At 40.2% G+C, this 24,095-nt stretch overlaps 1 protein-coding gene across 6 annotated transcripts in view; it reads left to right on the top strand.

Annotated features, from left to right (window-relative positions):
• LOC110525170 (coiled-coil domain-containing protein 136) overlaps positions 1 to 4,298 on the top strand; it is a 65,764-nt gene extending 61,466 nt beyond the window's left edge. For all 6 annotated transcript variants that reach the window (XR_005052111.1, XM_021605122.2, XM_036980134.1 and 3 more), the window contains one exon: positions 775 to 4,298. Coding sequence is in view for 5 of the 6 variants with exons in the window: in XM_036980137.1 (XP_036836032.1) it covers positions 775 to 867 (93 nt within the window). In the remaining variant the exon portion in view is untranslated. The remainder of the gene's footprint in view (positions 1 to 774) is intronic.
• The last annotated feature ends 19,797 nt before the right edge of the window (positions 4,299 to 24,095 follow it).

The raw sequence follows: 24,095 nt of genomic DNA on the forward strand, positions 1-24,095 counted from the left end.
TAGGAGTTGAGATATATCATTGATACTCTATGTTTAAGAAATAAGGAGAATATACCACGGCTAAGGGCTGTCCTTACTCACGACACAACGCGGAGTGCCTGAATACAGCCCTTAGTCGTGGTATATTGGCCATATACCACAAACCCCTGAGATGCGTTATTGCTATTATAAACTGGTTACCAACATAATTAGAGCTGTCAAAATAAATGTTTTGTCATACCCGTGTGTATACAGTCTGATATACCACGGGTGTCAGCAAATCAGCATTCAGGGCTCAAACCACCCAGTTTATAAATGTGGATAATTACTAGTCTCGTGCCAGTCAGTTTGTGCTTTAGCCAAGTCTCTTCATTCATTGTCAGGTCAGGCAGAGAGAAGTTGGCTACAGCACATACAGTATGGTACCAGACAAAGTAAATTGCTAGCTAGAGGGTGGCAATTAGAAAGTCCCATTTATCGTAAGATGTAAATGCATAAAACATACCAAGTATTTTTGAGTGACAGACATGGGACGGTAGGTAGTTTCACACAGTGCTTTCATGTATGACATCGCTGTTATATTTTAGATAATTTTTGTTGTTACGTCAGCAAATAATTTAATGCCGAATGTGTACATATTTGTGATTTAAATATTTGGTGACAGTTTTCAGTGCACGTTTGGCGTAAATGTGTTTGTGTGTGCATGTTTATTTCATATTTGTATTTATTGTATGCCTTACTAAGTGTGCAAAGGTCTCTAAAATCCACCCCTAACCTTTGTCTCTGCTTCCTCAGGGGAGTGATATAGAATGGAACCCTATTCTGACAGTCACCTCAGCAACAGCTGCGCTTCTGATCATGGTTAGCTTGTTGAGAGCCTTGACCTGATGTTGAGCAGAAAGACAACAACTGTATACGGACAAAGACAGTGATGTCTGCTTATAGACCGCTACCTTCCATTCTACCCTCCTATCACGTCTATCTGGGACCCTACCAGGGCGCCAACAACAGATCAGACACCATTCCTCTAATTCATAGCTTGGAAGCAGCAAAATATATTTAACTATTCAGAAAAACACAGGATTTGTGAAAGGAATGTTCTGAAATTGGTAGATAAAGTGATGTGCTGCCACAGCTTTTCAGATGAAAACAGATGGATTCATTTTCTCCCCTGTTCTGGGGAACACATGTCAAGACTTATTAAGAGAGTGTCTTCGTGAAGCTAAGAAGAGAGTGTGAATACATAGTTTCAATGGGAGAGTACCTGTTGAGCCTAAATCTATGTCTACTCCTGTCGTATCCTATTCCTTTCCTGTCTCTCTGTTGATTTGCTTAAGTCCTCCTGAGTTTGAATGTCCAGTATTATTCTTATACAACACTCACCTTGTCTTTCTACATTAATTTATTATGCTACTATCAATGTTGAGTCCTCTATTGATTTGCCTTTGTGATTAGTTCTCTTTAACAATAGCAACCTCTGCATCTTGCACAATTGCTGAATAAAGCTCTTTAACTCATGATATTGTAAATAAGTACTAACAGAAATGTTCTTCAAATATAATTATATCTATGTGTACTGAATTATTTAAAGCGCCTGTCGAACTCATTCCACGGAGGACCAAGTGTCTGCAGGTTTTCGCCCTTGTACTAATTCGTAAGCAACTCCCCTCACTTGGTTGTCTAGGCAATATTTTAAAAAATAACAAAGACAATCGGCACTCCGTGAAATGAGTTTGACACCTCTGATTTAAAGGAATATGTCAAATACATGAAATAATGATGTATTTTGAATAGCTTGTGTCTTGTGAATAGCTAAAACCCTAGGGATTTCTCTGAATTAAAGTGAAATTAGTCATGAAGGTCTAGTCTAGAGTGGCAGATACTTTCCCCTAAAGGCAATAACTAATTTATAACACATACACTATGTTCTCATCAATTATACACTGTTGTGAAAAAGTTTTTGCCCCCTTTCTGATTCTCTACTTTTGCATATTTTTGATACTGAATGTTATCAGATCTTCAACCAAAACCTAACATTAGATAAAGACCTGAGTGAATGAATAACGCACCAATTACATACTTATTTCATAAACAATGTTATGCAACACCCAATAGGTGAAAAAGTAGTTGCCCCCCTTACGCTCAATAACTGGTTGTGCCACCTTTAGCTGCAATTACTCCACCCAAACGTTTCCTGTAGTTGTTAGGCCATTCTACAAATGTCACTGAGTTAAAGCAGATCTGCATGGAAGTGTGGGACAAGATTCTTTCACAGTGAAGTGAGAGACTGATCAACAACTACAGGTAGTGTTTGGTTGTAGTCATTGTAGCTAAAAGTGGCACAACCAGTCATTGAGTGTAAGGGGTCAGTTATTTTTTCACACAGGGGAACTGGGTGTTGCATAACTTTTGTAATTAAATCATTAAAATATGTTTGTTATTTGTAAGCTCAGGTTCCCTTTATCTAATATTAGGTTTTGGTTGAAGATCTGATAATATTCAGTATAAAAAAATAGGCATAAGTAGAGAAAATCAGAGGGGCAAATACTTTCACGGCACTCTACATGTACATTTACTTAAAAATATAAAAATCATTCCACTCGTTCTATCTTTAGTGAGGATGAGGATGTTCAATCTTTGTGTCGAAGTTGTAAATACCTATTTGTTATGGTTTCCTCATTAAAGAGAGAAGAGTATGTGAGATAAGCTCAGCTCTTCTAAAGCACCTGTCAACCCTAGCCCGGTGTTTCAAGCCTATGTTTAACCACCACCTCACCCACATAGGAGTGTCCTAGCTATGTTTGTCCACAGTCACAGTCACTTTAAAAAAAATGAATTTAATTTAGCCCAGGGCACTGTCAAACAGACTTGGGTTAAAAATCTCAAATCAGTTCAAATACCTCATCCGTGCTTGATTGAGCTTGTTTGTTGAATGCACCAATACAAAAGTCCCAAAATTGCAAACCACACCCATCTGGCACTTCAGGCAGGCTAGAGAAAACACTCAGAGTATTTGAAAGACGTCAAATAGTATTCAAATAGTATTTGAACCCAGGTCTGTCGCCGGTAAAGCCTGCATGACTGCACTGTCATACTATGACAGTGGAATCAACCTCCCCCCCAAAAAATAAATTCAGATGCCAGATTAATAAACAAGTCCACTCACATTCCAAGTAGGGTCACATCTGGAGGTGTCTCTGACACGTCTTTGATGTCTTCACCAGTTCCCCTTGAAATCTGAAATGGTTTGTGCAGTAACACATTAGTGTTAAATCACCTATTTGTAATGTATTGATCATGTTATCTACTTATTTGAACATACAGTAGCAGCTATTCAGTGGGTATTTAACTTTGAACTTGTGAATATTTACAAAACACCTGTACGCACTAATCATAATTGAGTTTTCCCTGTATCCTCTCTCTTTTATTACTCAAAATACTATTATTATTCAGTATTACTACTCTCGTTAAAATGTATATAAAAAGGAACCTACAGGTGTTTTTATGAGAAGGACAAGCGGCTTTAGTGTCTTTGCTTGGTGTTTGCACATGTAGTTGAGACTGAGATGTCATTCAAATGAATTGTTCAGATTGTTCTAGTTCCAGGTACACAGCATGAGAATGTTGACAGTCAGCATTCCATAGTTTAATGCTCTTGTGGTCATACCAGAGATAGTACATTTACTTTCTACCATATCTGGTCATAACATGACAATAAGGATGAGTGTGGTGGTGGCAGAGTAGACTAAGTGGCAGCTAAACCAGTTTGATTGCAGAAACCATTCTTGAAATTGGATTGTTATGTCAATTATGTTCATTTTCTTTGCTAATTCAAAATATGTCTAGATTGAACTGTCACATTCAAATCCAAGGCAGCATTTTAATGGTTTTAACTTCTCTGATAACACCTGGGAAATTTTGTGACACAGTAAAAGTATAACTACTTCCGAATGTAAAAAAACGCATGCTACATACAGTCTAAGAGAAATGTTATAGTTCATTTATGTTTAATATGATGTTTCTGTTCTACTCTGTATTTGATGTAAATAGTCAGAAGTGGTATAGAGTAATGGGAGAGATATATTTCTCCATTTGTAATAGATTTGTAGAAAGTCGATCTATTTTGAAAGAGCAGTGTATATTTGATAGCCAAATTAAGCTATATGTAAAAGCCTATTCATGGTGAGTTTATATTGATAATTGTTTTCCATACTTATGTTTGGTTGAGTAATCACTGGATGCATATAGAGGTTTTTCTTCTTTCTTATTTGCCAGTATAAGTATGCTATCGCTAAAAATAAACAACCCACCAAAAGCAATACTGATCCTGCATTTCCTTGAGTTGTATATTTGCCCATGTTACAGATACAAATGTATCTTCATTTTTGTTGTGGGAGATCTAATAGTAGACAACAGTTAGTTCTCATTCAAGGTCCTACATCTTGACAGGCAAGGTAGAACTTAGTGACTCACCTCTTCCGAAAAATTATAATGCTGCTCAACTTACTAAACTTCAGTCCCTAATTCCTATATGACTGCAATAGTGCATATGAATGTTGCTTTATCCTGAACACAATTGTTTAAGCTTATTTTACCTATGCTTCATAGCAAATGCTATTGTATGTATATGAGTTATGAGCCTCTATTTCAGAGTTCTCAGTTTGCTGCTTTGCAATTGTTTCCCTTTGACTTTGTTGTTTTGAATATACAGTAGTTGTGGTCATTTTGATACCTGGAGGTATATTTTGTACCGTAAATGATTAGAAAAGTAAATTATAATCCATATGTGTCAGTGCCAATGATACGTATTAACACATAGAGTGCATTCAGAAAGTATTCAGACCCCTTGACTTTTTCTACAATGTATTATTCTAAAGTGGATTTTTTTTAAATCACGCAAAAAAACTCTATACACCATACCCCATAATGACAAAGCAAAAACAGGTTTTATATAAATGTTTGCAAATGTATAAATAAAAAAAACTGATATCACATTTACATACGTTTTCAGACCCTTTACTCAGTACTTTGTTGAAGTACCTTTGGCAGAGATTACAGCCTCAAGTCTTCTTGGGTATGACGCTACAAATTTGGCACACTTGTATTTTGGGAGTTTCTCACATTCTTTTCTGCAGATCCTCTCAATGTCAGGTAGGACGGGGAGCGTTGCTGCAGAGCTATTTTCAGGTGTCTCCAGAGATGTTCGATCGGGTTCAAATCCGGGATCTGGATGGGCCACTCAAGGACATTCAGACTTGTCCCGAAGACACTCCTGCGTTCTCTTGGCTGTGTGTTAGGGTCGTTGTCCTGTTGGAAGGTGAACCTTTGCCCGAGTCTGAGATCCTCGTGCACTCTGGAGCAGGTTTTCATCAAGGATCTCTCTGTACTTTCCTCCTTTCATCTTTCCCTCGATCCTGACTAGTCTCCCAGTCCCTGCTGCTGAAAAACATCTCCACAGCATGAAACAGCCACCAACATGCTTCACCGTAGGAATGGTACCAGGTTTCTTCCAGACGTGACACTTGGCATTAAGGCCAAAGAGTTCAATCTTGGTTTCATCAGACCAGAGAATCCAGTTTATCATGGTCTGAGAGTATTTAGGTGCCTTTTGGCAAACCACAAGCAGGCTGTCATGTGCCTTTCACTGAGGAGTGGCTTCCATCTGGCCACTCTACCATAAAGTACTGATTGATGTAGTGCTGCAGAGATGGTTGTCCTTCTGGAAGGTTCTCCCACCTCCACAGAGGAATTTTATAGCTCTATCAGAGTGACCATCAGGTTCTTGGTCACTTCCCTGACCAAGGCCCTTCTCCCCCGATTGCTCAGTTTGGCCCGGGCAGCCAGATCTAGGAAGAGTCTTGGTGGTTTTAAAGTTCTTCAATTTAAGGATGATGGAGGCCACTGTGTTCTTGGGGACCGTCAATGCTGCAGAAATGTTTTGGTACCCTTCCCCAGATCTGTGCCTTAACACTATCCTGTTTCTGAGCTCTACAGACAATTCCTTTGACCTCATGGCTTTGTTTTTGCTCTGACATCCACTGTCAACTGTCAACTGACCGTATATAGGCAGGTGTGTGCCTTTCCAAATCATGTCCAATCAATTTAATTTACCACAGGTGGACTCCATTCAAGTTCTAGAAACATCTCAACGATGATCAATCGAAACAGGATGCACCTGAGTCTCATAGCAAAGGCTCTGAATACTTATGTAAATAAGCTATCTGTTTTTTATTTGTAATAAATGTGCAAACATTTCTAAAAACCTGTTTTCACTTTGTCATTATGGGGTATTGAGTGTAGATTGATTAGGAAAATGTTTTATTTAATACATTTTAGAATAAGGCTGTAACATAACAAAATGTGGGAAAAATCAAAGGGTCTGAATTTCCAAATGCACTGTATGTATGAATAATATGTGCCTTCAGAAAGTATTCACACCCATGAAATTTTTCACATTTTGTTGTGTGAATGTTTTTGGGACAATCTACACAAAATACTCTGCATGTAACGGTTTTCTTGAAGTGAAGGAGAGGCGGACCAAAACGCAGCGTGGTGCTTATTCATGGTTCTTTAATTTATAAAGACACTATACATGAATAAACTAACAAAAACAATAAATGTGAGAAAACCTAAAACAGCCCTCTCTGGTGCAAACACAGAGACAGGAACAATCACCCACAAAACCCAACACCAAACAGGCTACCTAAATATGGTTCCCAATCAGAGACAATGACTAACACCTGCCTCTGACTGAGAACCATATCAGGCCAAACATAGAACTAGACAAACTAGACATGTAACATAGAATGCACACTCAGATCACACCCTGACCAACCAAAACATAGAAACATACAAAGCAAACTATGGTCAGGGTGTGACACTGCAATGTCATTTTTTTTACACTAATATATACTTGCTCTTTTTATGACAGACTGACCAGGTGAATCCAGGTGAAAGCTTTGATCCCTTATTGATGTCACGTGTTAAATCCACTTCAATCAGTGTAAATGAAGGGGAGGAGATGTTTAAGCCTTGAGACATGGATTTTGTATGTTCAGAGGGTGAATGGGGAAGACAAAAGATTTAAGTGCCTTTAAATGGAAGTAGGTGCCAGGCGCACCGGTTTGTGTCAAGAACTGCAACGCTGCTGGGGTTTTCAAGCTCAACAGTTTCCAGTGTGTATCAAGAATGGTCCACCACCCAAAGGACATCCAGCCAACTTGACACAACTGTGGAGAGCATTGGAGTCAACATGGGACAGCATCCCTGTGGAACATTTTTGACACCTTGTAAAGTCCATGCTCAGACAAATTGAGGCTGTTCTGAGGGCAAGATATTCAGTTTATCTTGATTAGATAAGTATTCATCCTCTGAGTCAATATACTGTGTTTTAGAAACACCTTATACAGCGATAATAGCTGTGAGTCTTTTTGGGTAAGTCTCTAAGAGCTTTTGCACACATGGATTGTGCAATATTTGCCAGCATTATTTGTTTAATTCTTTAAGCCCTGTTTAAAGCTGTATTGTGTACATTTTGGGCGACCGACCAAATTCACATAGAAATATGAGTTATACGGTGGTTGAAAGTTGCGAGCTTACGCCATGGGCCTTAGAGGTCGTTTGTGGTTCAGTACGGTGCTCTGCGTCACCACTTCATTGCTCCAGACCAGCGCAAGGGGGAGTTAGAGCACTGATTATGCTTTTGGGTCCTACTGTGTCTCTAACTGACATTGAATGGGTGACATAAACCTAAATAGAAACTGATATTTGTGAACGACTTCAAATTTAGGCAATCTATTAGAATATTAGCAACCAGGAAATGCAAAAGCGATTTCTGCATATTGCATCTTTAAGTCAAAACTGTAAATAGGAAACTCAGGAACATTCAATGTCGTCTTGATAAGCAACTCTAGTGTAGATTTAGGGTTATTGTCCTGCTGAAATGTGAATTAATCTCTCAGTGTCTGTTGGAAAGGAGACTGATTGAGGTTTTTTTTCCTCTAGGATTTTGCCTGTGCTTACGTAACCCATCATCAGGCACGGACATGATTGCACTGGAGCTCATTCAATCTTTTTATTTCTGGGACAGACAATAATACACACCACAGTATTAGTTGACTTATGACTTCTCTCACACTCCTACAACATTAAAAAATGATATACATATGTCGAACCTTCTAGGTTTGAACGGCGCGCACATGTTGAAAACATTTTAGCTAACAGTGATATGGCTAACAGGACGAGAGTTGGCATAGGCACAGGCCCGTCGGGGGCCAAAGAGGCAGAAAAAAAATAGAAAAATATGAAGGAAATAAATATAAGACTCAGGAGCCTGCGCTCAATGAGTGTAGGCAGCCTGCTGCTGCCTGCTGCTGCTCTGCTAATCATCAGATGGAGGGAGGAGAGGAGGTAGTGGACCCACGTGGGTGACTGGGGGGACTCTGCCTTGATAGGGTAAAAAAAAAAAAAAAAAATACGGCATAATAATAATAAATAAATTGTGCGATTTATTATTATTATGCCGTATTTATTTTTATTTTTTTACCCAATATACAGTGGGGAGAACAAGTATTTGATACACTGCTGATTTTGCAGATTTTCCTACTTACATGTAGACGTCTGTAATTTGTATCATAGGTACACTTCAACTGTGAGAGACGGAATCTAAAACAAAAATCCAGAAAATCACATTGTATGATTTTTAAGTAATTAATTTTAATGTTATTGCATGACGTAAGTATTTGATACATCAGAAAAGCAGAACTTAATATTTGGTACAGAAACCTTTGTTTGCAATTACAGAGATCATACGTTTCCTGTAGTTTTTGACCAGGTTTGCACACACTGCAGCAGGGATTTTGGCCCACTCCTCCAGACCTTCTCCAGATCCTTCAGGTTTCGGGGCTGTCGCTGGGCAATAGGGACTTTCAGCTCCCTCCAAAGAGGGAGGGTTCAGGTCTGGAGACTGGCTAGGCCACTCCGGGACCTTGAGATGCTTCTTACGGAGCCACTCCTTAGTTGCCCTGGCTGTGTGTTTCAGGTCGTTGTCATGCTGGAAGACCCAGCCACGACCCATCTTCAATGCTCTTACTGAGGGATAAGATCACAGTAGGTATGGTGTAGGTATGGTGCAGGTCTACAATTTTGTTTCTGGTGTCCTTTGACAGCTCTTTGGTCTTGGCCATAGTGGAGTTTGGAGTGTGACTGTTTGAGGTTGTGGACAGGAGTCTTTTATACCGATAACAAGTTCAAACAGGTGCCATTAATACAGGTAACGAGTGGAGGACAGAGGAGCCTCTTAAAGAAGAAGTTACAGGTCTGTGAGAGCCAGAAATCTTGCTTGTTTGTAGGTGACCAAATACTTATTTTCCACCATAATCTGCAAATAAATTCATAACAAATCCTACAATGTGGTTTTCTGGATTTGTTTTTCTCATTTTGTCTGTCATAGTTGAAGTGTACCTATGATGAAAATTACAGGCCTCTCTCATATTTTTAAGTGGGAGAAGTTGCACAATTGGTGGCTGACTAAATACTTTTTTGCCCCACTATATATTGAATAATTATGTAATTTATTACAAATATTATAATTTGTTCATCAAAATACACCAGACAGCATAATTTAACCACAGAGGATCAATAGTTTATAAAAAAATAACTGTAGATTAAGTTTTATCACTACCATATACATGTATCTGCCAAAATGAAGGAAGCGTCTTAAAAGTAAGTTACGCAACCAAGAGCTGCCAGAACACTTGCACCTTGGCATAGATTCTACAAGTGGACCTAAACCATGCCAGGAAAATGCACCACACACCATAACATATACTTTGAATCCCTTGATTACTGTTTCCTTTATTTTGGCAGTTAACGGTACGCCTGATATGCCTACAGTTGGATAGGGCCTAAAAAATGATTTTCTGCCATGAGCATGAAAAACTGCTCAAAAATATATTACAAATTCATAACCCAGAATCAGTGTCTTTTAAAAAAATTCCCTATCCAGCATAATGCCAAAAATAATTTTTTAGGCCCTATCCTGCATGCCACTAGTTCACCATGATACACCGTTTCTGGATTACGAATTTTAAACATTTATGATACATTTTTCATGCACATGTCCGAAAATATTTTTTTAGGCTCTATCCTGCATGCTGCTAGGGCTACACATTTGAAACATATTTTTCAGCAGTTTTTCATGCACTGGGATGTTAAACTTTTTTAGTCCCTTCAGCATGACGGTAGACATCGTTTCTGGGTTACAAATTTGAAACTTACTTTTGAGAAGTTTTTCATGAACATGGCGGAAAATAATTTTCTTGGCCTTATTAAGCATGTTGCTAATTCAGCTTGACGGGAGACACTGTTTCTGGATTACGAATTTGAAACATATTTTTTAGCAGTTTTTCATGAACATGGCCGAAAATATAATTTTAGGCCCTATACAGCATGTCGCTAGTTCAGCATTACTTGAGAAACCAGTTCTGGGTTAAGAATTTTAATCATAATTTTTTTGCTATTTTTCATGCACTTGGATGAAAATCTTTTAGGCCCTTCAGCATGGCGGTAGACATCGTTTCTGGTTGACGAATTTGAAACATATTTTTGAGCAGTTTTTCATGCACAGGGCCGAAAAGTATATTTTTTTATGCACTGTACTTGCTAGTTAAGCATGGCGGGAGACACCGTTCCTGGGTTACAAAATTGAAATATATTTGTCAGCAGTTTTTCATGCACATGGCAGAAAATCATTTTTAGTCCCTATCCAGCATGTTGCTAGTTCAGTTTGATGAGAGACACCGTTTCGGAGTTACGAAATTGAAACATATTTTTCAGCAGTTTTTCATGTACATGGCCGTAAATCTTTTTTTAGGCCCTTTCCAGCATGTCGCTAGTTCAGCATGATGGGAGAAACCGTTTCTGGGTTATGAATTTGTAGCATTTTCAAGCAAATTTTCATGTTCATGGTGGAAAATCCTTTTTTAGGCCTTATCCAGCATGTCGCTACTTCAGCACCTCTTTTGGAGACTGGTTTTTGTTCGGAATTTCGGATGACTGACGTACCCAAAGTAAACTGCCTGTTACTCAGACCCAGAAGCTAGGATATGCACATACTAGGTAGCATTGGATAGAAAACACTGAAGTTTCCAAAACTGTTAAAATAATGTCTGTGAGTATAACATAACTGATATGGCAGGCGAAAACCAGAGGAAAATCCATCTGGAATTATTTTTTGGGGGTCACAGCCAATTTCAAATTGTCTGCTATGGGATCTACTCATAGATAGGACCCAGATTGCAGTTCCTATATCTTCCACTAGATGTCAACAGTCTTTAGAAAGGGTTTCAGGCTCGTTTTCTGAAAAATGAAGAAGCAGTATGACGATTTCCATCTGGTCTGTTTATACAAAAGTGCTCTTGTTGGCGCGTGAATGAAGTGCGCGCACTTCGTTATTTATCTTCCCTATTCAACACACTTTTCTCTGTCCTAAATATTATAGTTTATTTAGATAATAGAGTACCTGAGGATTAATTAGAAACATCGTTTGGCTTGTTTGGACAACATTTACTGGTACATTTTTGGATTAGTTTGAATGCATGTTGAAAGTATGGATTACTGAGATCATTGGCGCCTACTAAACTGAATTTTTTGGGATATAAAAGGACTTTATCGAACAAAACGACTATTCATTGTGTGGCTGGGACCTTTGGTATTGCAAAAAGAGGAATATCTTCAAAGGTAGGTGATTTATTTAATCGCTATTTGTGATTTTGTAACACCTGTGCTGGTTGAAATAATATTTTGGGCTGGGGCGCTGTCCTCAGATAATCGCATAGTATGCTTTCGCCGTAAAGCCTTTTTGAAATCTGACAACGCGTTTGGATTAACAAGTAGTTAAGCTCTTTAATGATGTCGGACACTTGTATTTTCATGAATGTTTAATATTACGATTTTGTATGTTGAATTTGGCTCGCTCCTATTTCAATGGATGTTGTCAACTATTGTCCCGCTAGCGGGTCGCGTATCCCGGAGAGGCTTTAGGGTCCTTTTTCTCAATTTCCGCCTGACTGACGTGCCCAAACTAAACTGCCTGTTGCTCAGGCCCGGAAGCCAAGATATGCATATAATTGGTACCATTGGAAAGACAACACTTTGAAGTTTGTAGAAATGTTAAACAAATGTAGGAGACTATAACACAACAGATATGGTATCCTTTGTTTTGTCTTTGTTTTAATATGGTCAGGGCGTGAGTTGGGGGGGGGCAGTCTATGTTTTTTTTTCTATTATTTGGGATTTTTGTGTTTGGCCTGGTATGGTTCTCAATCAGAGGCAGCTGTCAATCGTTGTCCCTGATTGAGAACCATACTTAGGTAGCCTGTTTTCACCCTTGAGTTGTGGGTGACTATTTTCTGTTTTGTGTCTGCACCAGACAGAACTGTTTCGGTTTCATTTCGTTCTCTTTGTTGTTTTATTCTTTAGTGTTCTGAGTTATAATATATATCATGAACACTTACCACGCTGCGCATTGGTCCTCCGATCCTTCCTAGTACTCCTCCTCGTCAGAGGAAGACAACCGTTATAAATCCAAAGAAAACCAACCGGAATTCTTTGATGGCGCCAACTAAACAGACTTTTTGGGATATAAAGAAGGATTTTATCTAACAAAACAAAACTACATGTTATAGCAGGAACCCTTTGGATGACAAATCAGAGGAAGATTTACAAAAAGTAAGTGAATATTTAATCATATTTGTGAATTTATGAAACCTGTGCTGGTGGAAAAATATTTTGATGTGGGGCGCCGTCCTCAAACAATCGCATGCTTCGCTGTAAAGCCTACTGTAAATTGGACAGTGCAGTTAGATTAACAAGAATTTAAGCTTTCAACTGATATAAGACACTTGTATGTACCTAAATGTTTAATATCCATAGTTATGATTATTTATTTGAATTGCGCGCCCTCCATTTTCACCGGAAGTTGTCCTGCTAGGGGACGCCTAGCCCTAAGAAGTTTTTAAAGTAGATGACCCCCTTAATCCGAATAACTCCTGAACTACACTCACTGGACAGTTTATTAGGTACACCCATCTAGTACCGGGTTGGACCCCCCTTTGCCTCCAGAGCAGTCTGAATCCTTTCTGGGGAGGTTCCCATTACTTGGAAGGCAGCCACAGTTCGTCCTTTATTTAAAGTGGGCGATCAAGCGGTTCCTAACTGTTATAGGCCTATTTCTAATTTGCCCTGTTTATCAAAAGTGTTGGAAAAACTTGTCAATAATCAACTGACTTGCTTTCTTGATGTCTATAGTATTCTCTCTGGTATGCAATCTGGATTCCACTATTTTTATTGACTTGGCCCAAGCTTTTGATATGGTAGACCATTCCATTCTTGTGGGCTGGCTAAGGAGTATTGGTGTCTCTGAGGGGTCTTTGGCATGGTCTACTCTCAAAGAGTCCAGAGTATAAAGTCGGAAAATCTGCTGTCTCAGCCACTGCCTTTCACCAAGGGAGTATCGATCCTAGGCCCCACGTTCTTCTCAATTTACATCAGCTCAGGCAGTAGGAAGCTCTCTCATCCATTTATATGCAGATTATACAGTCTTAAACTTAGCTGACCCCTCCCCGGATTTTGTGTTAAACGCTCTACAACAAAGGTTTTTTAGTGTCCAACAAGCTTTCTCTGCCCTTAACTTTGTTCTGAACACCTCCAAAACAAAGGTCATGTGGTTTAGTAAGAAGAATGCCCCTCTCCCCACAGGTGTGATTACTACCTCTGAGGGTTTAGATTTTGAGTTAGTCACCTCATACAAGTACTTGGGAGTATGTCTAGACGGTACACTGTCCTTCTCTCAGCACATATCAAAGCTACAGGCTAAAGTTAAATCTAGACTTGGTTTCCTCTATCGTAATCGCTCCTCTTTCACCCCAGCTGCCAAACTTACTCTGATTCAGATGACCCTCCTAACCATGCTAGATTATGGAGATGGGTTATAGATCGGCAGGTAACTTTCCAACGTATCCAATTGACCACCAGAGACATTATTCAAAGGACAAAGGACTCGGTTTGGCAACACGACCTTCCACCTACCACCAACCTACCGAAGCGCAGTTGAGAGTAAATATTTATTGCATTTTCCTTTTCCAAATGGGCGGTAATTTAGAATGCATAAGATACTGTATTTACGATAGCACGGCTTCTCCCTTTGTCCCTCAGTCTTCCCGCTCTTTCACTCAAACCCAGCCCCTTTTCTTTTGTGTAACCAGCTGTCATATCTGTTCTGCCCGCCAGGGACGTTTTCCTTTATGACGTAATTTGTAATCAATGTATGATTCATTCTTTGTATATGTAATTATGTGGGATTAGTTAGGTATTTAGTAAATAAATAATTAACCCAATTTTGTATTGCTGATTCAACTTGTTAGCCAGGGTTCGTGAAGATAACCAAGAATTTACAACTTTCAGATGAGACTGAATTAAGGTGACGATTAATATTGACTGCTATTGATGTAAAATATTACTAGGTCTTTAAGAGTTTATTCAGAAGATAACAGCTCTATAAATATTATTTTGTGGTGCCCCGACTCTCTAGTTAATTACATTTACATAATTAGCTCAGTCAGGCAATATTAATTACGGAGAAAGGATTTTATAGAATAGCATGTCATATCACTTAATCCGGCATAGCCAAAGACACGACAGTCCTATATTTATATATATTTAAAATATATATTTTTCATCCCAGCCCGTCCCCGCAGGAGGCCTTTTGGTAGGCTGTAATTTTAAATAAGAATTTGTCCTTAACTATCTTGCCTAGTTAAATAAACAAAAAACAACAACAGTGAAGTCAAAAAAGAGTTAAGAAAATATTTACCAAATCAACTAAAGTAAAAAATGATAACAAGTAACACAAAATAACAATTACGTGGCTGTATACAGGGGGTACCGGTACCGAGTCAATGTGTGGGGGTACAGGTTAGTCGAGGTAATTTATACATGTAGGTAGGGGTGAAGCGACTATGCACAGATAATAAATAGTGAGTAGCAGCAGTGTACAAAACACATGGAGGTGGGGTAGCTTGCCGTGCGGTAGCAGAGAAAACAGTCTATGACTTGGGTGACTGGAGTCTCTGACAATTTTTGGGGCTTTACTCTGACACCGCCTAGTATAGAGGTACTGGATGGCTGGAAGCTTGGCCCCAGTGATGTACTGGGTCGTACGAAGTACCCTCTGTAGCGACTAATGAGTTGTGCATTCCGAGATACTGTTCTGCATACTACTGGGTGCCCTTATTTGTCTGTTTGTGGTCCACCTTTTAGTTTGCATTAGTTTGCATGTATCATGGCATTCTCCTTTGTCCTCTCTCATCAACAAGCTGTTTTCGCCCACAGGACTGCCTCTGACTGGATGTTCTTTGTTTGTTGCACCATTCTCAGTGAACCATAGACACTGTCATGCGTGAAAAGCGAGGAGGGTGGCCGTTTCCAAGATCTGGATCCGGCACAACTGGCACCAACGGTCATACCACGCTCAAAGTCGTTTAGGTCTAACGTTCAACTTAACAGTAACTGAATGCCTTGATGCCTGTCTGCCTGCTTCATATAGCAAGCTACGGCCATGTAACTCACTGTCTGTAGGAGCGATCCACTTGTGAACAGGGTGGTGTACCTAATAAACATGTCCACACCTACGCACGCATGCACACACACACACACACACACACACACAACAACCGTTTGAAGAAACCAAGGACTGAGAAATCCATCTTGAAATCATAAAATTGAAAAACTATACAGGCATTTCTGGCACAATCCTCTTTTTCCATGGCTGGTGCACATCTCAAGGCTGAAGCAACAAAACACATGTTTCTAATACAGCTCACATGTAAAGAGAGAAAAGACTGGGCCTAATATAGGTCATACAAGAAGTTTGGTAGTGATTCATATGTTGATGATGTAAAGAATATTTGCTGGTCTGTGGTGTGTAATGAGGGGCAACCAGATGCTGCACTTGACCCATTTCTGAAATTACTTATTCCAGTTACTAATAAGCATGCACCCATTAAGAAAAAATTGTAGACCTCCACAAGTCTGATTCATCTTTGGGAGCTATTTCCAAATGTCTGAAGGTACCACATTCATCTGTACAAACAATAGTACGCAAGTTTAAACACCATGGGACCATGCAGCCATCATACCTCTCAGGAAGGAGAAGTATTTTGTCTCCTAGAGATGAACGTACTTTGGTGCGAAAAGTGAAAATCAATCCCAGAACAACAGCAAAGGACCTTGGGAAGATGCTGGAGGATACAAATGTATCTATATCCACAGTAAACCGAGTCCTATATCGACATAACCTGAAAAGCTGCTCAGCAAGGAAGAAGCCACTGCTCCAAAACCGCCATAAAAAAGCCAGACTACAGTTTGCAACTGCACATGGGGACAAGGATCATACTTTTTGGAGAAATATCCTCTGGTCTGATGAAACAAAAATAGAACTGTTTGGCCATAATGACCATCGTTATGTTTGGAGGAAAAAGGGGAGGAGGCTTGCAAGCCAAAGAACACCATCCCAACCGTGAAGCACAGGGGTGACAGCCTCATGTTGTGTGGGTGCTTTGCTGCAGGAGGGACTGGTGCTCTTCACAAAATAGATGACATCATGAGGCAGGGAAATTATGTGGATATATTGAAGCAACATCTCAAGACATCAGTCAGGAAGTTAATGCTTGGTCACAAATGGTTCTTCCAAATGGACAATGACCCCAAGCATGCTTCCAAAGTTATGGCTTAAGGACAACAAAGTCAAGGTATTGGAGTGGCCATCACAAAGCCCTGACCTCAATCCTACAGAAGATTTGTGGGCAGAACTGAAAAAGCATGTGCGAGCAAGGAGGCCTACAAACCTGACTCCGTTACACCAGCTCTGTCAGGAGGAATGGGCCAAAAATCACCCAACTTATTGTGGGAAGCTTGTGGAAGGCTACGAGAAACGTTTGACCCAAGTTAAACAATTTAAAGGCAATGCTACCAAATACTAATTGAGTGTATGTAAACTTCTGACCCTCTGGGAATGTGATGAAAGAAATAAAAGCTGAAATAAATCATTCTCGCTACTATTATTTTGACATTTCACATTCTTAAAATGAAGTGCTGATCTTAACTGACCTAAAACGGGATTTTTACTAGGATTAAATTGTGGGAATTGCCAGGAAAATTGCCAGGAATTGTGAAAAACTGTTTAAATGTATTTGGCTAAGGTGTATGTACACTTCCGACTCCAACTGTACATTAATATCCACACGTTGTTATTCTGTTTGTTTAGGTTTTTGTTTTTCATAGTCCTATATTTTCTATTGTGTCTTTCATTGTCTGTCTATGGTAAATGCCTCTTTTGCCTATTGTGTAGTAAAGTGACTTCTACTGTGTTGTGGCCTATGAATGACCATGCTCTCCAGATGGGCCCAGAGCGGGGCCTCAACAGATCCTCAGTGGCCCCTGGGACAGAAAGCCATGCCCACTAGGTCCCCCAGGCTGCAAGTCCCAGCCATTAATATATTAGCTACTGCTAAAGGACACATCCAAAGTCACACAGCCAACAGAAATAATTAATGGGCTCCTGGAATCACAAATATTGTGCCTGCGCGTGCACACATAAAAAACATGCACGCACTGACGCAGGCACGCAAGCGCACATGTGCAAGCGCTCAAGCGTGTAGAATGTACACATACTGAACAGGCACATGTGCACACTCAGCTAGAGCAGACCCAGGGAGGTAGTGTATTGAGGGGAGCTGGGGCCTATGCCGTCAGCTGACTACTCCCCTGCATAGATAAAGTGGGGCAAACTCTAGAGGGGAAGGCCAAACAACAGGGCTAATTGGAAACGCATTCCACCCATTACCGCTATTATACTGCCTCACTGCTTTTTTTTCAGAAAGATTTTGCCACGGCTTCAGAAACTCAGGTTTTGAAATACAATGCCTGGCCCCACCCTTGCAGCTAACCAAACCCAACCCTGGGGGTTAATGAATTTTTTAGCTAAAACCACTGATGCAAACACATTTGGGACACCAAATCAACAATTTACTCCACCAAATCAACAATTTACTGTAACTGTAAATCTGCTAACTGCACTCTACTACACAGTAGAGTAGATAACAATTAGAAAACACTGTACAAGTCTTTGGGTTGTCTGTAGCATTTGACAATATCTCTGATTCTAATTCTCATGCCCATTAGGTTACACTACTGCTTTTAAAAATATGTGCTTTATTGTTGAACATCATTCTTTTGGTAGAGCTCCTAGACACGCACTTGTACATACAGCATCTCATCAATTTGTGAAAATGGACAAAGAATCCTCGGATCCCCCAATCCTCTTTAATTAGGCACTCTGTTGGGACCATTACTTTTCTGGTGTTACACTACCTCTCCCTGAATCCACAGAGAAAATGATGATGGTGAGACAAAATAACAAAACAGACAAAAATGATTAAAGAAAAAACTGACTAACAGTGACAGCCAGAGAGAGGAGGATAGGTTCTCTTGTAGTGTCTGGTTCTTCTCAATCTCCTCGAGGTAGTTCTTCTTTCTCACCATCACCCAGGCCTTGGCTTTTAGGGCTTCAAGTTCAGGTTCTTTGTTTGTAACAAATTGACGGCAAGAAAAGGCTGCACAAATAATAAATGATTGATCGATTGACTGATTGGGCTTCCAAGCCAAAGTAATGGGAGGCTACGTTTGGGAAGCTCTGAAGGGGATAGTTTCTTAGTCCACAAACACTTGTGACATGCTTCCACACTACAACGCTGGCCTGCCTCCAACAGCCCCAGCTTGACTTTCCATTATGCTGCGCATTAAGGCTTGCATTTCTCCCCTCTGCTTTTTCGTGCCCTTTTTCCATCACAGGAAGCCAGATGGGAGTCTGGCATGCAAGGTATTTCACCTCATTACATCAGTGGACACACCCACAGTCACACACTTTTTCTCTGTATACTAACTTAGAACCTGCGTCTGGTATGCGCTGCCTTCTCACACGAGTGTAAATAAATACCATGGCTCATTCAGTCACATGTTTGACACTGCAATTGGGGTCGTTTTTTTGCCAGCGAAAAATGCACTCTAGCAAAAGCTGCATAGTGTATGGAATAAAAGTTTGATGGAGTTCCCCCCTTTTAAAATCCCCCGTGCTATTCTGCTTCATACTGTTAAAAACAAGTTTAATTTATGACCATAAATTGCTGAATTGCTACCGTTCAAAAGTTTGTGGTCACTTAGAAATGTCCTTATTTTTGGAAGAAAGCAATTTTTTTTGTCCATTCAAATATCAAATTGATCAGAAATACAGTGTAGACATTGCTATTGTTGTAAATGACTATTGTAGCTGGAAACTGCAGATTTTTAATGGAATATCTACATAGGCGTACACAGGCCCATTATCAGCAAACATCACTCCTGTGTTCCAATGGCACGTTGTGTTAGCTAATCCAAGTTGTGTTAGCTAATCCAATTTTAAAAGGCTAATCCTTAGAAAACCCTTTTGCAATTATGTTAGCACAGCTGAAAACTGTTGTGCTGATTAAAGAAGCAATACAACTGGACTTCTTTAGATTAATTGAGTATCTGGAGTATTAGCATTTGTGGGTTCGATTACAGGCTCAAAATGACCAGAAACTCAGTCTATTCTTGTTCTGAGAAATGAAGGCTATTCCATGCGAGAAATTGCCAAGGACCTGAAGATCTCGTACAACGCTGTGTACTACTCCCTTCAAAGAACAGCACAAACTGGCCCTAACCAGAATAGAAGGAGTGGGAGACCCCAGTGCACAACTGAGCAAGAGGACAAGTACATGAGTGTCTAGTTTGAGAAACAAACGCCTCACAAGTCCTAAACTGGCAGCTTCATTGAATAATACCCACAAAACACCGGTCTCAACGTCAACATTGAAGAGGTGACTCCGGGATTCTGGCCTTCTAGGCAGAGTTGCAAAGAAAAGGCCTTTTCAGACTGGCCAATAAAAATAAAAGATTAAGATGGGCAAAAGAACACAGACACTGGACAGATGTAGATTGGAAAAAAAGTGTTATGGACAGACAAATCTAAGTTTGAGGTGTTCAGATCACAAAGAATAACATTTGTGAGACGCAGAAAAAATTCAAATATGCTGGAGGTGAGCTTGACGCCATCTGTCAAGCATGGTGGAGGCAATGTGATGGTCTGGGGGTGCTTTGGTGATGGTAAAGTGGTAGATTTGTACAGCGTAAAAGGGATATTGAAGAAGGAAGGCTATCACTCCATTTTGCAATGCCATGCCCTGTGGACGGCGCATCATTGGAGCCATTTTCCTCCTACAACAGGACAATGACCCAAAGCACAGCTCCAAACTATGCATTAACTATTTGGGGAAGAAGCAGTTAGCTGGTATTCTGTCTATAATGGAGTGGCCAGCACAGTCACTGGATCTCAACCCTGTTGTGGGAGCAGCTTGAACCGTATGGTACGTAAGAAGTGCCCATCAAGCCAATCCAACTTGTGGGAGGTGCTTCAGGAAGCATGGGGTGAAATCTCTTCAGATTACTTCAACAAATTCACAACTAGAACGCCAAGGTCTCCAAGGCTGTAATTGCTGCAAATGAAGGATTCTTTGACGAAAGTTTGAAGGACACAATCATTATTTATAACCTTGTTAATGTCTATTTCCTATTCCTTTTTTTTTTCCTATTCCTTTTGCAGCTCATTTCATGTATGTTTTCATTGAAAACAAGGACATTTCTATGTGACCCCAAACTTTTGAATGGTGGTGTAATTCGTGCTGATAAAATGTTTTTGTAGGTTTCAAATTTACACACTTTTGATAGACTTAAACTGCAAATGATTGAGATAACAGTGTCACCAACAAAAACTTAAACAATAGGCCTGTAGCAAATGTAGCATATGGCACACATTTTTCACCTGCAAATAGCACTTTTTCGGTAGTGCTCAAAGCATGATAATCAGAGAGCAGCATTTATTTTTCAACTTGAAGCAATGAGCGCAATCAGTCCTCTATGACATGTCACGGATTCCCCCTGTACTGCTCCTTATTCCGTGCACCAGTTCGAGGTCTACGTCACCGGCCTCTTAGGCGTCGCTGAACTGTCTCATTACGCACACCTTATTCCAACTCATCCTGTGTAGTGTTTATTCACTCATTTGTTTGGGGTTTTTCTATACATGTTTGTTTTGGGCTTCGTCCCCGTACTTTTTCATGGCATGTTGTATTTGGGTGGAGTATTTAAAAACCCCCTAATTTGTATTCCTGTGCCTGTCTATAATCATTTATACAATGTGACATGACAAAAAAAATCTACAGAGTAGGCTAATAAGTCGTTTGTTTCAGGCAAAACTATTTGAAGATCAAGGGGTATTAATTGGAATGACTGGAAATCTGACATTTTTTTTTTTAAACGTGAAGATAGCCTAATCGTATTATCTGTATTAGAAGCAAAGGGTTAGAAGAAGCCTAGATAAGCAACCCATAAAGTAAACTAACATTGATTTATCCTGCAATAGAAGTTGCGCCATTGGTAATATTAATTTGTCGTCTTCTAATGCCTTAAGCAGGTTGACGTTTATTGGGATGAGTCTTATCCTTGAGGCAGAACTGAGACATTTCTGCTAGATGAGCCAGCTGCAAAGTCAAAATTGGCTTGGTAATTTAAGGCTAGACATTAGGGTTCGCAGTGTGGTTAAGTTTACAATCAGATTTTATGACTTTGTGGCTGTGCCAGCTACTAACCACTCTGCAGAGCTGCCTCCGGAACAAGATTCATGACAAAAACTCTAACCTGCACCTCCTAAGGGGAATGAAATCTAAATGTAACTGAAAGTATCAGATTATGTTACTGAGTTTGGTTAATCCAAAAGTTACTGATTACAATTTACAGGTAACTATTGACTGTAACGGATTACATTTAGAAAGCAACCTACCCAACCCTGAACACACACACACACACGGTCTGGCGCATGGACCGCTCAAGAAGAACCAACCCCTTTGATAATAATACATTCCTCCTCAGCCTGGTGTTACAAGTTCAGCCAGCAAGGCAGTCACTGATGTGCATAATGGAGTGACGGAGGCCAGTTTAGAACCTGGTAGCAATGGTAGCGGAGTGCAGCAGACCGTAGTGATCAACTATAATGGACGTGGTATTGTGGATCACTACAGCTGCAAGCCCCTCTGAGTTATGACACACTATTCATGGTCTCCGTTACATTGGCAATGCACAAAAGTGTGACAGATGTCATAAGCATTCGTAACAGCTAATAACAAACATGTAATGTCATTACTACTAACGTGGTTTATGCTCCACTACATTTCTGGTTGAATGTTCAGAACAGAGAAAGACACACTATTCTGAGAAATTACAATATAAGTGACAATTACCCAAACACCCAGCACTTGACTAGTCCTTTAGTCACCACAACTGGATGTAGACATGACAGAGGCCAGTATGGACTACCCACCTCAGATACTTACTGATAAGGGCATAGAATTCATCTTTATCTTTGCAACACCTGACAAAGCATGCATTTTGTGAAATGAGTGTCATTGTATTTTCATGTAAAAGAGGAATACTTAATCAACATGAAACCAGCATCTACCCAGGCCTGAGTGCCAAACTGCTAAAACAGAGGGCAACCTACAACAAGGCGAGATCCCCACTACGCAAGCTAAACCGGAGATGCCGCTTCATCCAACCTGAAAAACGAATCTTGACCTTCCAGAATACAACACACTTGTTTTCCACTGCCAAGGAGGCTCAACGCTTCTTCTCGAAGCACATCAAGCCCAACACACAAGGGGACGAGCCGACAAGATGTAGGCTAACCCTAACTTGACTGGCTCAATATTCAGGTAGAGTATTCTATCCATGCACAATCACGCAACCTAGCCTATGACTATGATGCTGCCCTCAGTATAAGACAATAATGAGGACAACCCCTCAATACTATTATTATTGTTGAACATTGGACTTTGTTATTATATTGCCTATGGACCAATATATTGCAGTTTCATTGACACTGGGGCTGCTTCCTTGTGGGGCTAGAGTGCCTTGAATATGATATATGGTAATATAAATTGGGTAGTTATGTTTTAGGGAGATGGCCAGTCCCATATGGGCCACCACACAATTCCTTTAGTTTTTTTCCTTCCTGTTGATTTTTTTTTATTCCTGTTGATTGAATTTATCACCCAGAGAGGACTTGGCCTACAGGCCATGGTTAGTGCTATAGGTTTGTAATTCTATAGAGCACTTATATGCTTACAGGTCCAATGCAGCCATTTTTATCTCAGTATCAAATCATTTCTGGGTAACAGTTACCTTTTTAGCAAAGAGCAATTTCCCAAGCAGGAATTTAGCTAGTAGCATGCTAGACCTCCAGTTATTGTGCTAATGCTAGTTAGCTTTGGATCACAAAATTACTACTAACTTCACAATGACGGTGTAGGCCGTCATTGTAACTAAGAATTTGTTCTTAACTGACTTGCCTAGTTAAATAAAGGTTCAATGTAAATCCACATCTGACTCTGGGCAAGTAGATAAAGGTCATTGCAAAAAGTATCACTTTAATGTGTACAGTGCATTTGGAAAGTATTGAGACCCCTTGACCCCCCCCCCCCCCCCCCCCCAAGTTCAATCTACACACAATGACAAAGAAAGTTAATGTTTGCAAATGTATTAAACATAATAAACTGGCGAAGAAGGGATCCGGTGCGCTGGGACAGCACTGCCCCGACTCCTACTTCGGAGGCATCCACCTTAATGATGAAGGGAAGTGAAGGGTCGTGATGTGCCAGCACCGGAGTCCAATGAAGCCTTTGGGGACCTCCTCTCAGCATGGAGGTAAGAAGCGCAACCACAGTGCTGAAGCCACGGGTGAACCCCAGGAATCGCTGGACTGCTTTCACTGAGTTGAGGATGGGCCATGACCTGACTGCGCTGACGCGTTGCTCCTCCATCTCCACTCCCTCCATGAATATGAGGTAGCCCATAAAGGACATGGGCCGCTGGAAAAAAAAATTGAAATAATTTTAACATATAGATGATGCTCCAACAGTCTTCCAGGCACA

Source organism: Oncorhynchus mykiss, chromosome 1, assembly GCF_013265735.2.
Source record: "Oncorhynchus mykiss isolate Arlee chromosome 1, USDA_OmykA_1.1, whole genome shotgun sequence".
In the NCBI taxonomy this organism is placed as follows: domain Eukaryota; kingdom Metazoa; phylum Chordata; class Actinopteri; order Salmoniformes; family Salmonidae; genus Oncorhynchus; species Oncorhynchus mykiss.